The sequence below is a fragment of the Culex quinquefasciatus genome, chromosome 3 (genome assembly GCF_015732765.1).
Source record: "Culex quinquefasciatus strain JHB chromosome 3, VPISU_Cqui_1.0_pri_paternal, whole genome shotgun sequence".
NCBI classification, from domain to species: domain Eukaryota; kingdom Metazoa; phylum Arthropoda; class Insecta; order Diptera; family Culicidae; genus Culex; species Culex quinquefasciatus.
In genome coordinates, this window is record NC_051863.1 from 146,865,143 (window position 1) to 146,879,954 (window position 14,812).

Consider the following 14,812-nt stretch of genomic DNA (forward strand, 5'->3'; position numbering starts at 1 on the left):
TTAAAATGCGTTCCTATGCAATGAGATTAATTTAAAGCATGTTTGTGTTTACCAAAAAAAAGTATCTAGGTATTTTTTTGCCATTTTTTTCCCTCACTTGTAACATTTTTTGAAAACTATTGATTGAAAATCATTGATGTTTAGAATTGACTTGTAATTTTTGTTTTACAGTTTTTACTTTTTTGCCATTTAAATTATATTTTAAGCACAGACTGTCTGTCAAAAGAAAATCGTTGAACGTTCATCAAGAGAAAAAATTCGAAGCGAACATAGCTCTCTTCTCTAGCGCACGAAAGATCTGAAAAAGGAAGCTAAAAAAAATCATCATCTTGATTATAGAGTTATCTAAGCCCGAGCTCACGCACACTAGCACCCCATTTGTTTTGCTGGCGGGTACAAAATTTAACCTCAATCTTTTTCGTATACGTACACGCAATACATGCGCACGTAGATAACTCTATTCGGCGTAACATCTTTTTCACTACTACACATGCAAGTGTCACACGTCACTAGAGTGACGTCACAAATGACCCGTCACGTTTTGTAGATGGACAATGTATGTAAACAAAGCGAAATAAATAATTTCAAGTGGTGCTGACAAGGAAATTCACATAAAATCATCATCAGAAAGATTTTCTTGGAGAAGTTCGGGAGCGTTTTTCTTTTGCGTGATTTGCCTTCTCTCTCTTTCACGAGTGAAGAAAGCTCGCAAGCGAAAATGTTTTTTTTTGCGATTGTTCCATCCCTGCACGTGGCAATGTTGAATTTACAACGGCCTCCCCCCTGCGAGGCTTTTTCTCCATACAAAATTTCAACTTTTTGTATGGAGCGTGATTTTCGCCCGACCTCCCCCCTTGCTACCTTCTAAAAAGGCCATGTGGTTTATGCACGAGCCCTTAAACAATTGATCAGAAAATCCATACTCCAGACACAAGTTTCCTAACATTTCAAATAGCACTATGTCTCACTTAAAGCCTATGGCACTGTTTGAAATGTGTTGTGTTCATATACAAAATGCTACGTCATTTGTGCATGGCGCCTAAAACATTTCACAACTTTCTCTTTAAATTGCACAAGCTAAAAGAACTATCATCCAATTGCGCCCCTTTCTAGGCTGACATTGAACTTGAATCCATCGCAGCTTCGAGATTTCCATCACTCGTCGATCTCACCATCATTAGATCTCGACCGTGTGCGGATGCTTATCGCTCATTCAGCTCGCCAGAACGCGTTTGATTCACTATCAGTTATGTCACAACTCACTGTTTTTCCTAACAATCTTTCGCGCAGTTTCAAGGCCAACCCCGAGTCACGTTTCGAACTGGCTACGACGTATTTTGACCCCACCGTTTGATCCCGCCAGAATTCAAACGATCAATTTTCGTTTTGCGCTCGCGAATCTAGTTCAGTAGTTTCTGCTGGTTGTGGCTGATTGAAATTTGTTGGTTTGTTTTGACCAAAAATTAAATTGATTTCGAAGCTTTTAGAAGGAATAACGCAATTTTTTTTTGGGGTTAGCGAATATAAATGTTTTAATGTTATCTCTTTTGCTAACATTTTTGAGGCAAATAAAAAAAACTGTGTTGCTCCATCCGCCAAATACTTCCTTAAAATTAACGCTAGAAGACGCCTTAACGCCGGTCGGTCTTGCCCGTGCCACGCTTGCCCGCAAACAGATGCTTCGGCTTGAGGTCCGGTATGTGCCGGTCGGCCTCGCCCTTGCGCGCCATCTTCGTGACCTTCTTCGCGATGTCGTGCTTCGCCATGACGCGGGCCTTCGATTTGAGCTGGAAGTTGAACAAAATTGTTAGTTGCGGATTTGGAACTATTTTGAAGGGGGGAGGGACTTACCATGACGTCCTTGATGCCGAGCTCGATGCCGGGGGTCTTCCGCTTGAGGGGTTTGCCGGTGGCTTTGCAGATGGCCAGCGATTCGCGGTCCTTCTTCGGGGTTTTTGGTCCTCCGACGGCCGGGACGAGGCTTCGCCGGATGTCGACCTGGTTCTTGGTGAAGTTGGCCTGCTCGGTGCCGGACATGTCGACGCCGAGGTTTTCCATCGTTTTGCGCAGGTTGTCGACCTTGCGGTCGCGCACGACGGCCTGCTTGTGGCGGGGCATGACCGGGCGGCCACTCTTGACGGTCATCTTTTTGGAGTCCTTGAGCAGGAAGCGCTTGAGGCGGATCTGTTTGGCCATTTCGCGAATCTCGAGCAGAGTTTCGTCCAGGTTGAGCGGCGGCGGATCGTAGAAGCCGGACTCGAGCCGGAGACCTTCCTCGCGCTCGAGTTCTTCCAGCTTTTCGAAGATGTCCGCGTCGATGTAGTCGGCGATGTTGACTCCGTTGAGGAACTCCGGAATGACGTCGTGGCGTTCCTCTTCGGCGATGTCGACGTAGTTCTTCTGCAGATCCAGCGTGTATTCGTCGCCCATTTCCTGTTCGATTTCCTTCTCGAGCTTGCGCTGGCGACGGGCGAGTTTGTCCGCGTTGGCAGCGCGTGCGGCCAACACCGCTTCCGGAATGCACGCCGGTCTGTCTTTTTCGTCACGCTTCTCCGGCATAGCAACGTGTAGCCTGTTCAGCACGCCCTCGATCTTTTTGGCCTTCAGCTTCTGATCAACGCGATAACCGAGCAAACGCTCGCAAGCTTCTGTTTTGACCTCAATCACACCCTTCTCGGTGACCGTGGACATTTGCATGATCGGGATCTCCTCCGGATCGTCGACCAGATCGTCGATGATCTTTCGCTTGTCCGCTTCCAGCTCATCCAGCGTGAGAATGTCCGTTTTGTTCAGCACCAACGCCAGCGGCTTGTTGGCAAACAGCGGCTTGATGCTGTCAAAAAGCTTGGCCTGTTCCTCGATCGAGTGGCCGCACTGCTCGGAAATGTCCATAAAGTACAGAATGCACGCCCGCAAGTGAGCCATCGCCGTAATGGCCTGCATTTCAATCACGTTCCTCTCCTCCAACGGATGATCCAAAATGCCGGGCGTGTCAATCACCTGCCACCGCAGATATTTGTAGTCCATGTGGCCAACGTACAAACTCTTCGTCGTGAACGCGTACGGTTGCACCTCAACGTCCGCGCGTGTGACCTTGTTGATAAAGCTAGACTTGCCCACGTTCGGGAAGCCGCAGATGATGATGGTCCGAGTGTACGGATCGATCGACGGCAAACGAGACAAATGCTGCCGGACCTGCTCCAGGTAGGTCAAATTCGACGCCTGACGCTTCATGATCGTGGCCATCCGACCCAGCGCGGCCTTCTTCAGCTGCTTGCACCGATACAGCGAGTCACCAAACTTCAACAGCCGAACGTAATCCTTTGCCACCCTAAAACAAAAACAAAACATTAAAAACAATAACAAACCCAAAAAACACCTCAAAACACTCACGTATCAATCAAATGCCTCGCCGTGTTCAGCTGCCCGAGCGCCAGCTTGTAATGGTCCTTATCGTACAGCACGTTCATCAAATCCGCGTAGAACGGGTGCACATCGTCCAGCTTCGGAAAGTCCTGGATGATCTGCGACAGGCGGTCGTGGAAATTCTGCTGGGTGAACTTGACCTTGCGCATGTAAAAGCCCCGAATCCGGCTGATCTTGTAGTGCTTGTGAACCACAGTCGGCGTTTTCCGCTGGGTCTTCGACAGCATAATATCGATGAAGGCCTAAACAAAAAAAAAATCGGAACATTTAGGTTAGGTTCACTCCCCCTCGAATCAAAACAAATCCCCCTCCCGCACCCAAAATTACAACATTTCCAACTCACCTTTGCCGGCGGCACCACCATAATCTTCTTAAAGTTGTACAAACTCATCTTGGCGGCGGTTCCGGAACGATGGTCCACCGGAAAAACGAGAAAAACCGTCGAGCAACGGCCTGGGCAGCACTACCACGAGGTGACGGCCGCGAGTGAAAAGAACGTGTATGCTCGCGTTTGACGTTTCGTGCGTCAACAAAAACATGCGAGGAAAAGAGATGTCAAAGTCACGGAGGTAAAAGTTGGCAGAGCTGCCAGAGAAATCGGTTTAAGCGAAAAGTTCTGTCTTGGAGATGGGTAAAAGATCTGCAATCGAGATTGAAAGTATAAAATACAGAAAAATCAACAGGGTACTAAACAAGGTTCTAAAGCTCTACCCGCATAGTCAACAACCATACAGTCACCATTTGGTGAATGATTTTTCCTAAATGATCTTGATAATACACCAAATATGGTGCAACCGTACATTTTCCATTCCCCAAACAATCCTACAATTTATTAAATAGGTCGTTAGGTTATGTTACAATACATTTTTACAAGGGATTTTTTTCGTGGATCATAGTCATACCGACGACGTCATACCTAGAGAGCCTGGAGCTTATTAGAGAACGGACATCTCAAACCAAAAGTACCAATCGAAGCACGAGAACTGTCAAACGGAGGTACCAATCGAGCATAAGACAAAGGATTTTGCTCGATTGGTATCTCCGTTTGACAGTTCTCGTGCTTCGATTGGTACTTTTGGTTTGAGATGTCCGTTCTCTAATAAGCTCCAGGCTCTCTACGTCATACCCTACCCCAAACCGTACCACAAATTAATAAAATATGATTTTAAATGGTGAACTGCTTTACCGACACTTAACGACACCATTTAAAAGGGAGGAGCTAAAAAATAAACTTTACAAATGTTCTGGGAACTGTGTATTTAACGGGAATGGTAAGTATACGATTATTAATGGTGAGCGTTTTTTTGTAATGTCCGGGATTTGTTACCGCTTGATGATGATGTCTCCTGTTGATTTTTCCGTGGTGCTGCCGCCTTATCTAATTGAACTAATTTCCAGTCACGAAATATTCTAGCAAAGCTGGGTCACAGAGTAATCCAGAGGGAGCACTGGCATTTAATTTATGGTTGCGTTACGTGGTACATCGTGGTACATTCCCCCTTCAGGAAAAACTTAGCATGAGAAGCTATTTCTTTGCTATCTTAGTTCACTGGATTTTCAGAGGCGTTACGTTTTTCAATGACAGTTTTCCTTGTCAGACATTCAAAACATTACTCAATCCTACTCAATCAGTTGAAAATTCATAATTTTTAGGATGCTTTCGAATTGTTATCTGTTTTTCCGGATAATATTGGATAAGGCGTTTCCCGAGACGCAGGGTGTCTTAACGTCTTGGAAAAAACACCGCTGAATGCATGCAGATGGGAAAGTTGGCTTGCACAGGTTTGCGTACGTCGCTAGTGGCTGATTAATTGCTTGATTGAAATGCTACCGAGAGGTAAATTCCGAGTAGGTGTTGGCTTACTTTTAATGACCAGAGTTGTGAATTTAGTTATCGATTCGCAGCCAATCTTTTAATCCACTCTCAAAAATTCCATCGCTCGAAGTTCCGAATTCTATTGATTTGTGATACATTGCGCTTGTGTTACCGGCCTTGGAGGGGGAGGGGGAGTTTATGTGGCCAACTTTTAATGATTTATACAGTTTTCTTGCTATCTAAAACCCCGCAGCTCCCAAAAAACATGTCCCGCGTATTTAATACTTCCTCCGTTTGGTTTTCATTTGAAAAAAGAACCAATTCCAATTATATAAAATAAATTTTAAGCCATTAACAATTTTATTTGCCATAATATATTCAAACATACAAAAAAAAAACATAAACATTTCTTCGCAAACCGAGCCTGGTGAATTTCCTCCCTCAGCAAAACAGGACACTTCTTCAAAGCCGACTTTCCGACGGCCCCGAGACGAGGTCAGTTCGAGGTCTCCTTCACCAAAACAGGACACCTTCCCATTTTTTTCATGATCGGTCCGTCAAAGTTTTTTTTTGCTAAACGAAACGAAAGTCAGTTTGACAGGAAATTATTTTTAATTATTGGCTACTAGATTCAATTCAAATATCCGTTCAAAAACATAACGCCTGCAAAAAAATATAACGCCTGCTACCTTTAGGAAAATCCAACAACAACAACCGTAACGCAGCCACAAAATTCAATGACATTTGTTCGGACTGCGTCCTCTGGATTACTCTGTGGCTGGGTTCTGCCAGAAAAAAAAACTCTTTTTTTATTTTCTTTTTCAAGCGATTCGAGTTCTGTCGAATTGGAAAGTTTATTATTAAAACGAAATACATTTTTTCATTATTTCGTCCCCGAGATACACACTGTAAAATAGTTAAAGGGCCATCGACGTTCAAAAATGAGACAACGAAAAAAATTTCCGAAATCCGAAGTTTCGATTATTCAAAGTGATTTTTTTCCGAGGCTTTAGGCTAGTATGGAGATCGGAAGGAAAGGGGTCAACATCAGAACAAAGGAGAGGGAGCGTTTTCTTGGGGTTTTTCTTCACCCTCTCTGGCTTGCTTTCGCTGCCGCTGCTGCCCATTTGGATTTTTTCTTGACCGGTTCCTTCCGATGTGCATACACCGCTTTTCGGATAATCGAGTCTGGACTATATCTACAACTTTGACGAAGATACCAAATTGATCAGAAAAATCATTCAAAAAATTCAGATTTTCGAATATCAACGTACCATTTTTGTATGGACAGCTGCCAAAATTGTATTGAGACTTGTATGTATGACACAAAATAGCTTCTTTGGTCATAGGTTCTAACAAAGTTTGAGAAAAATAAAAAAAATATAATTTAAATCCATTTCCGTTTTTTATAGAGAATTGTTCAGCAGAGGTTTTATTGTGGATTTAGTTGGTAGCTGGATTTTCTGGCATTATCTCAAGGTCATTGGAAACGGTCGTCGATAGACTTAGGGTTTCCCATTTGGAGTGACAAAGTTCAACTTGTAGAAAAATTATGGATTGAAAGTTCGATTTTAAATCACTTCTCCGACATCAGAAATAATTGTTTGAACATGCTCGCAAATTTTTTATTCAGTCGAAAAAATATTATTTTTCTTGAAAAATGTTGCATTTTTAACCACATGATCACCCTGAATTCAGACTCGATGCCGTCATCATGCGACCGCCTATTTCGTCGGTCGTTGAGCCGACGGTCGTTTCCAACGACCGAGTCCAGCAAGGAACTGATCGTACAATAATTCGAATTGAAGAATCCGCTCTGTACACTGAAAACCCAACCATGGTAATTGCTACCATATTGTACGGTTAAATTGAGAACACGCACCGACGTATTTTTGCTGAAAACATTCCGTGCTTGGATTCACTGATTAACGCAGTCAGTTTTACTATGTCGAGAGCGTTTCATTTTTAACCACATGATCACCCTGAATTCAGACTCGATGCCGTCATCATGCGACCGCCTATTTCGTCGGTCGTTGAGCCGACGGTCGTTTCCAACGACCGAGTCCAGCAAGGAACTGATCGTACAATAATTCGAATTGACGAATCCGCTCACTGAGGAAAAAGAATGTAAGATTTTCATAAGTCCACATCTTATGTACTGCCTGATTTGAGTATCCACTAGCCTCTCGCGATTTTCATAGACAATCTTATGACCGTCACTATAAATTCATATGGTTATAACTAAACTTTACTTATGAATTTGGTCCACTGTTGATAGACTATGGACTTCATAAGAAATTCTTATGGAATTCATCTGTAATTTGTCAATGGTTTTCGCGTAAGATGCTAGTGTGAATTTTTTGACATTTCAAGATGGCGAAAGGACGGATCTTGCAGACCGGTTCCGGTAACAACTACACAAAGCTGTTGCGCCGCTCTGAGTTTCTGATCGGATGAATCAATCTTCTTGTTTACCGCGACCTCCAAGGCTCAGGTAAGTTCTGTGGCGGGTGTTTCGTGGGTTTTGGTTCGAAGTTAAATATTTTATTTGGGTATTTTCAGGTAACATTAACGACCGTTGGTTCCGACGGCGGCCCTCCTCAGCATCCTCCAGAAGGATCCGGAGAATAGCATCGATGAGGACAGTTCCGTGCAGCGACTGGTCGAAGGTCGGAGAAAACATCTTCTCGAAGCAAAAAAGGAAATGAAGTTTTGGGTATAATACGATAGTTTAAAAATATATACGTTTAAAATTGAACTAAATTTTTGTTTTCATTCAACAAAAAATAAGAAAAATGGTTATGAAAAACGATGCTGGTTAATATGATCTCCATGAGCATTGCCATATATTCTGTACACAATTCCATCTATGAATGTCATAAGATAACTCAATGGATATCTTAAGTGACGGCTTTGTCAAATTTCCCCTCCCAGCCATAAGAAAATCTTATGAAATCCGAATAAAATCCTGATGTCGAAAGGTCATAAGACGTTCTTATGGATTTTGCCAGTTCTTTTTTCTGAGTGCTCTGTACACTGAAAACCCAACCATGGTAATTGCTACCATATTGTACGGTTAAATTGAGAACACGCACCGACGTATTTTTGCTGAAAACATTCCGTGCTTGGATTCACTGATTAACGCAGTCAGTTTTACTATGTCGAGAGCGGTATGGTAATTTTAACCCTCCAACATGGAGAGAATGATAATGATTTCGTAATTGCTACCATGGAATTTTGTGGAAGCATGGTACATTTTACCATATTTGCGTTTACTTCCACCAAAAAGCCACAGTTAAATTAATAAGCAGCATTTTTAGCAAATGTTCATAAAATTACCATGGTCGGGCGTTCAGTGTATTATTTTTCGCGATCTGATATTTTACCACAATATTGTCTTTTTTCAACTACCTTAAAATCTGCATGCTCATTTTTGGCATCCCTGCCTTGAAACGGGGGACACCTTGACATAACAAAACCAATGCTGCCATCTGATGGCGAGCGTTCCAACTTTCAAAATAAGGTTTGCGTCCTTGGTGAGGATAGGGTGATTCATATTTCTTTTTGCACTGTTTTTATAGTTTTTTTTTTTGATAAATAAAAAAATGCTAGTTTATTTCGGACAAGAATGACAAAAAATGGTTCTTAAAAATGGGCTTTCCAAATTTTATTACAAGTTTTTTATATCTCAACATTCAGATCCTCGCTTACGGGACGTTTAGTCTTGCAGTATATCGCAATTAGGTTGGTGAGAACTCTGTTGAAATGTGATATTTTGTCAAATAAAGCACTCGCTTACATTTTCCAAATTTTATTTAAATTCGTTCAGTTCTCCCTCGTTTACACAGATACTCCAATGTTTCAAATACAGTGCCGCTGTTAGGGGGTTTGCGTTTTCAGTTTCGTTTGCATTTCGCATTGTCGTTGTAAAGACTCGTATCTTTCTAGAATATAACTTATTTGTATCCCATGCACATTCACTTAGTTTTTCGCTAAACTGCGATACAAGAAAACATTTTCTTATACTTTAAACCATTAAGCAGTGCGCGTTTTGTTACTTTGAGCCTTTTTTAAAATGTTTTATCATATCCCAGTTTCCTAACACGTACAGATCTAAATCCTGCGAGTTCTGCTCTCTCTTCGTCGCTCTTACATATATATTTTTTAAAATACACTCTCTTCTTTTTTTCTTCTTCTTTTTAGTTTAAAGACTTTTGCTTAACATTATTTAGACGAAACGCGTAGTTCGGACAGACCTGAATAGAAAACCATGTTGTTGGCATATAGTAGAAGTTACCCGACACCTGACTTAGTTTGGACAGCGTGTGCTTGTGTGCAAAAAGTAACAATTGGATTAGAGCATGGCGCACAAAGGAACCAACAGTTTAAGGGATAGTGTTTAACTTAAAGGTTAGGACAGAGGTCGGTACAGGTTGCTCGGAGGGGGACATGAGGAGAAGAAATACAATCTAAGGGGTTAGATTTCTCCAAATCATGCCGCGAGCGAACGCGTTGATCCTGGGCTAGAGGATCCATCCTCTGCGATATCAGCGGACAATTTATGACTGAGAGGTTGGGAGAGGGCGGGGAAACTTTAAATAAGTCATTGTCCTGGTGATATTCTAGAAGTGAAGCGGTTTTCAAAGTAGCTCTAATGTTTGATTTTGAAGAACTGGTTAAAGTTTCACTCCAAACTTGGGTTATATAATACTCTCGTAGATGTCTTGCAGTTTTCTACCAATAAAGTGAGGCTCTAGTTTAAAAAAGTACCTATATTCACTAGTTGGCACGATTACCCTATGAAATTTCGCGGTTCGATTCCTCTAAAAGACCCTTTTGTTACTAAAATTAGTTAGTGTTCGCGGTGTTAGTAATAGTTTTATCTCTCTTTCCACCATTTTTTTTATCTTTCTTTCAAGGGAAGAATCACAGAAGTCACTCGACGACACTCACGCTCACACTAACGCTCACGGCTCACTCGCTCACACTCTCATTAAAAATTCCCGATTCAGCCGTTTTAGCTGCTGTGCGAGAAGGCAGTGTTCGTGTACGGCCCGCTGTAGATCGAGCTGCCCGAGTTGGACACGGTCTTGCCGGAGCGTCGCGCGACGATGCACATCACGGCAAGGACCACGGCCAGCATCAGGCAGAGGCCGGCGATCGCTATGGCAACGGCGAAGCTCCGCTGGGACACGCAGATGGCATCGTCCGGAGTCTGAAAAGAGTAAATATTACTCAATTTTGAGCATTTGCAAATTTGCTCCAAGCACTCACCTTCTCCTTGAACACCGAGTCGCCGTCGTCGTTGATCACCTCGGCGTTCTCGTTGACGTACAGCCCGGAGAAGACCTCGATCGTCGCGGGGAGACCTTCGTCGTCCGTCGTTGAGGCGGACGTCGTCGAGGCAGCCTGTCGCTTCTCCCGCGGTTTGTTGCGGCCAACGCAGGTTGGGGTCTGAAAATGGAAGGTTGAAACAAATCCCTCTGATCAAAACCAAAAGTAACCTACCTTGTGGCAGTCGGGATCATCGAGCGCGCACAGCCGCACATTACACTGATAGTACACCGACGTGGTGTACGGGAACTTGTGCGCCGGGAAGGTCACCGTGGCCTTCGCCCGATCCTCGGTGTACTCGAACGGGCCCAAAATCTCGCTGTCCAGCGGGCAACCCTCGTCGTTGATCAGCTTCTGCTCACCCCAACCGAGCCCATCCCGCACCAGACAATCCGTCACGTGCAGTCCGTACAGCGCCTGTTTGTCGATGTTGATCACGAGCGTTAGCGGGTCACCGATCTTGACGTTTTCGGCCAGCTTTTCGCCGGTGAAGATCTTCATGTGACAGCCGGGCATCGGCTTGACGTCGTTTTCGTTCTCTGCCACCTCGTCCAGCTGGGTGTCCTTGTCCAGCGAGCGGCCATAGTCGCGCCGATCTCCGGTTCCACCCTCGGCACTGGTCAGGGCCAGGGGTCGACTGTCGTCCGCTTTGCCACGGGACTTGTGGCCCGGCTTCATCGCGGCCTCACGGCTCTTGTACCGGCAACGCACGTGGTAGCCACGGCCCAGGTCGGTGACCAACTTCAGATGGGGCTGCAACACGATCGTGTTGAAGAACTCGATCCCACCGTCGTCCTGCGGAATTGAGAGAGAGAATAAAGTTTAGTAAAGAGGTTCGATTTCAAGATAAGAAGAACCCCCTGAAGCTAACCGTTGCAATTAGAATCTTGACGTTGAACAAAACCTCACTCTAATGATCATAATTACTCTTCAAAAGAGAACCAGCAAAGAGTTATCTCAAAATTCGATATATTCAAATTAGACCAATGACGTTGGCGTTTTTTCTGCAGTCGAAAAAAAGGAAAGTCAACAACCTTGGGGCGCAAATGATCGCGTAGAGTGCGCAAGTCATCGAGGGCATGTCCAAAAGAATCCGCAAAGAACGAACGAAATGTGGATGCTTCTGGTCGCGGTGTAGAATTTAGAACCGTTTAAGAGTGATTGATGGGTTGGCGAAAAAAAAAATGCTCCAAAGCTTATTAATTGCTGTTCAAAAGGTTCACGCGGAACCGTTAGGTTTTGAATCAGTGTTTGGATAACTGATTGGTTGAGAGGGGGCTATTGACACAATTTCGAGAATTGAGAGAGGTGTGATGAATCAGCGATTCGGAGAAATTCGGTTGTTGTTCTTGACGAAGCAAACACAAGCAAATCCGCAGAACCACGTAAAATTTCAATTTATGCAATTCTGTTTTTGGATTGGACAATTTTTCATCAATGTTTGTATGGAGAATTAGGCTGTTTCTGTTGCATACAACTCAAAAATCAAGCAGCGGCTGGTCGGTGTTATTTATAAATGCTCAAAATACAGTCCAGACTCGATTGTCCGAAACATCGACTATCCGAAGTTTCGATTATCCGAAATTCCGAAAGTTTGTATGGAACTTCTGATAATTAAATCAAGAAAAAAAGCGCGTTTTTTTTATTTTCTCGTATTTAACATTAAATTCGAGTTCAGCGACCCCATGTCAGTCAAATTTTAATATTTATAAGCCTATTAAATAACAAAATGCATTATTTCAATAATTCATCACCGTCATTTTAGCCGCCATCTTGGATTTAAAATTTTTAAATCACTTTGGCATAGTTTCCGGGTCAAACTTAAACTCGATAATAATTTTTTTTCTAGGTTCGATTAACCAGATTTTTTTCTAAAGTCTCGAAATTTTGTTTGTATTTTAACTGTTTTATTTAATGAAATATGTATATAAGTAGAATGGGTATCTAAGTAAAATTTAATTACAAAAGCCGACTCGGTCCAAACCAGGTCTCAGCACCAAAAAGGACCTAATAAAAAAAAAATATGAAAAAATATGGGTATCAAACGATACCCATACTTCAATTTTCACAAACTATCGTATTTACTCGAAAATACTAAATGTTTTATAATTCGCAATATGGGTATCAAACGAAGTGAAATTTTACCTGCTTTTTCATTTAAAAAACTCTAAAACAGTTAAAATACATGCTAAGTTTGGAATCGTTTGATAAGCATATTGAAAATCATAAAAAATAGTATTTTCGAAAATTTTCGGTATTTTGTGAAAATTTTGGAATTTCAAAGATCTCTAGAAGTGTTAAAATACATTTAAAATTTCGAATCGTTTGATGTCCATATTGCGAATTATAAAAAAAAAATTATTTTCGAGAAAATGCGGTATTTGTGATTTTTTTAGTATTTCATTCAAAAACCTCTAAAACAGTGAGAATACATGCAAAATTTCGAAAAACAAATTCTTTGAGTTTTTGTATTTTTAAATGACAATTTTTTTAGTTAATTAGGGATAAGTTTTGATATATTTATGATTGTTTTGTATTCTATTGAGCATGAGTAGTCCCTTAAAACAAGCAGCTTAAAAACTATTTTGAGCTGTTTTGAAAAATATTGTTTCTAAAATTCACGATTTTTGCATGTATTTTTACATGGCAGTTTCCTCGTTTTTAAAAAGTAATGTTCATTTATTTCTTTAGCTTTTGTTTGATTTAAACATGTGCTTTGAGGAAATAAAATTCTGCATATTTTTTATTAATTTTTTAAATTTGGCAGGTTCTTATGAATTTTGCATTCATTGCAACAAGAAAAAATCTTAGAATTATTTTGACGTAAAAACAAGATTTGTGAGGGAGTTTTTTTTTCTGAGATGTTTTGCATTCTTGATTTTTTCAGAAAAAAGTTTTGGTGAGTTTTGTAAAGAAGTTCAAATATTTTGCAAAACGAAACTCTGTCAAAAATAAATACCTAAAAAAAACCTTCGGCAAAATGTCTCTTCGGCTAAATGACTTTCAGTAAAATGTGTCAGTTCCTTTTTAAAAGAAAATTCTGAGCTAATAATTTAATTTGAATTAAAAAAAAGTTTTTGTTGTTGTTTATCGTTTATTTTAAAATATTTCACAATTGTTGAACTATTTGAAAATCATTTTCTTTGAATATCTGTGTTTCACAGATTGGAGATATTAAAAAACAATATATCTCGCTTACTTTTTCAAAAGGTCCTATGTACATAGGAAACCCATGGCTCAGGGGGCAAAAAAAATATTTTTCTGAAAAACTTCAAAATTTCCTTGAAAATAGAAGTCTAATGAACTGAAACCAATCTAAAATGCATGAATTTAGTTACTACCGTCAGTTCGGGATACTTAGATATTTTGGAAACTAATGATGGCAACACAACAAGACAGGTGTATAATGCATTTCAAAACACTTTTTTTATTAAAATGTTTAAACCATGGCTCGTAATTTTAATTTTTATACTTTTTTATTATTTTGCCCCCTCCCCCCCCCCCCTCGACTTTGGTCGGAGTCGAGGGACATAAACTTCTAAAAATATTTGCAACGGCCTAAAGTTACAAAAAAATCCATTAAAATTTATACTTTTCCAAAAAAAATTTTTCTTCAAAAAATTTGGAAAATTTTCATAAAATCAACAAAAATAAATGGATTTTGGGATATTGAATTATTGCGACAAAAAATTTTGTTAAAAAAATTGGCATTTTTTTATCGTGCATCAATTGTTTCCATAATTGTCCTCATCAACCTACAACTTTGTCGATGACACCAAACCGATGAGAAAAATCCTTCAAAAGATACAGATTTTCGCAAGATTTTCGAATATTTACGTACTATTTATCGTACTATTTATCGTACTATTTCTGAACTTGGTGAACCAATGACACAAAATGGCTTCTTTGGTCGTGGTTTCGAATTTTATGAACGCTTGTTTACCTTTTTGGAAACTGTATTTTCTCCGTAGCTATTATTATGCAGATTTATTTGCAAGTTAATCCTTTTCTTGGAAAGAATTGAAAAAAAGCGATTATTATTTTCATGTTTTTAAATATTTAAATATTTGCTTCAAACATAATTTTCCACTCATTTCTTGACACGATAAATGTCCAAGCCAACACCATGAATGTTTAATGACGAGGAAAACTATCTTTCTAAACGCTGAAGGCTCAACCGTGTGCACTTGGACTTGAGAGTAGTGCCGGCATCTTCTGCTAACTGAATCAAACTTG

At 40.9% G+C, this 14,812-nt stretch overlaps 2 protein-coding genes across 5 annotated transcripts in view; both read right to left on the reverse strand.

Moving 5' to 3' along the window:
* Positions 1 to 1,501: 1,501 nt before the first annotated feature.
* Positions 1,502 to 3,937, reverse strand: LOC6036429 (nucleolar GTP-binding protein 1). Its single transcript, XM_038263303.1, has 4 exons — positions 3,770 to 3,937; positions 3,394 to 3,668; positions 1,852 to 3,331; positions 1,502 to 1,787 (listed from the first exon to the last, which is right to left on the reverse strand). Exons 1-4 carry the CDS (start codon positions 3,815 to 3,817, stop codon positions 1,632 to 1,634), a joined length of 1,959 nt encoding a protein of 652 aa, XP_038119231.1. The 5' UTR covers positions 3,818 to 3,937; the 3' UTR covers positions 1,502 to 1,631.
* Positions 3,938 to 9,037: 5,100 nt separating this feature from the next.
* LOC6036428 overlaps positions 9,038 to 14,812 on the reverse strand; it is a 112,167-nt gene continuing 106,392 nt past the window's right edge. For all 4 annotated transcript variants that reach the window (XM_038262436.1, XM_038262437.1, XM_038262438.1 and 1 more), the window contains exons 6-8: positions 10,751 to 11,371; positions 10,517 to 10,696; positions 9,038 to 10,457 (exon numbers count right to left, since the gene is read on the reverse strand). In XM_038262436.1, coding sequence (XP_038118364.1) covers positions 10,260 to 10,457; positions 10,517 to 10,696; positions 10,751 to 11,371 — 999 coding nt within the window. In that variant the 3' untranslated portion in view covers positions 9,038 to 10,259. The remainder of the gene's footprint in view (positions 10,458 to 10,516; positions 10,697 to 10,750; positions 11,372 to 14,812) is intronic.

What these genes read in the sequence shown, in the direction of transcription:
- LOC6036429 (XM_038263303.1), bottom strand. Translation starts at nt 3,817, where the DNA reads ATGAGTTTGTACAACTTTAAGAAGATTATGGTGGTGCCGCCGGCAAAG. An exon ending in TGGTGGTGCCGCCGGCAAAG is followed by an intron (nt 3,669 to 3,769) that starts GTGAGTTGGAAA and finishes TTTTTTGTTTAG; the next exon opens with GCCTTCATCGATATTATGCT. An exon ending in TCGGCATCAAGGACGTCATG is followed by an intron (nt 1,788 to 1,851) that starts GTAAGTCCCTCC and finishes TTCAACTTCCAG; the next exon opens with CTCAAATCGAAGGCCCGCGT.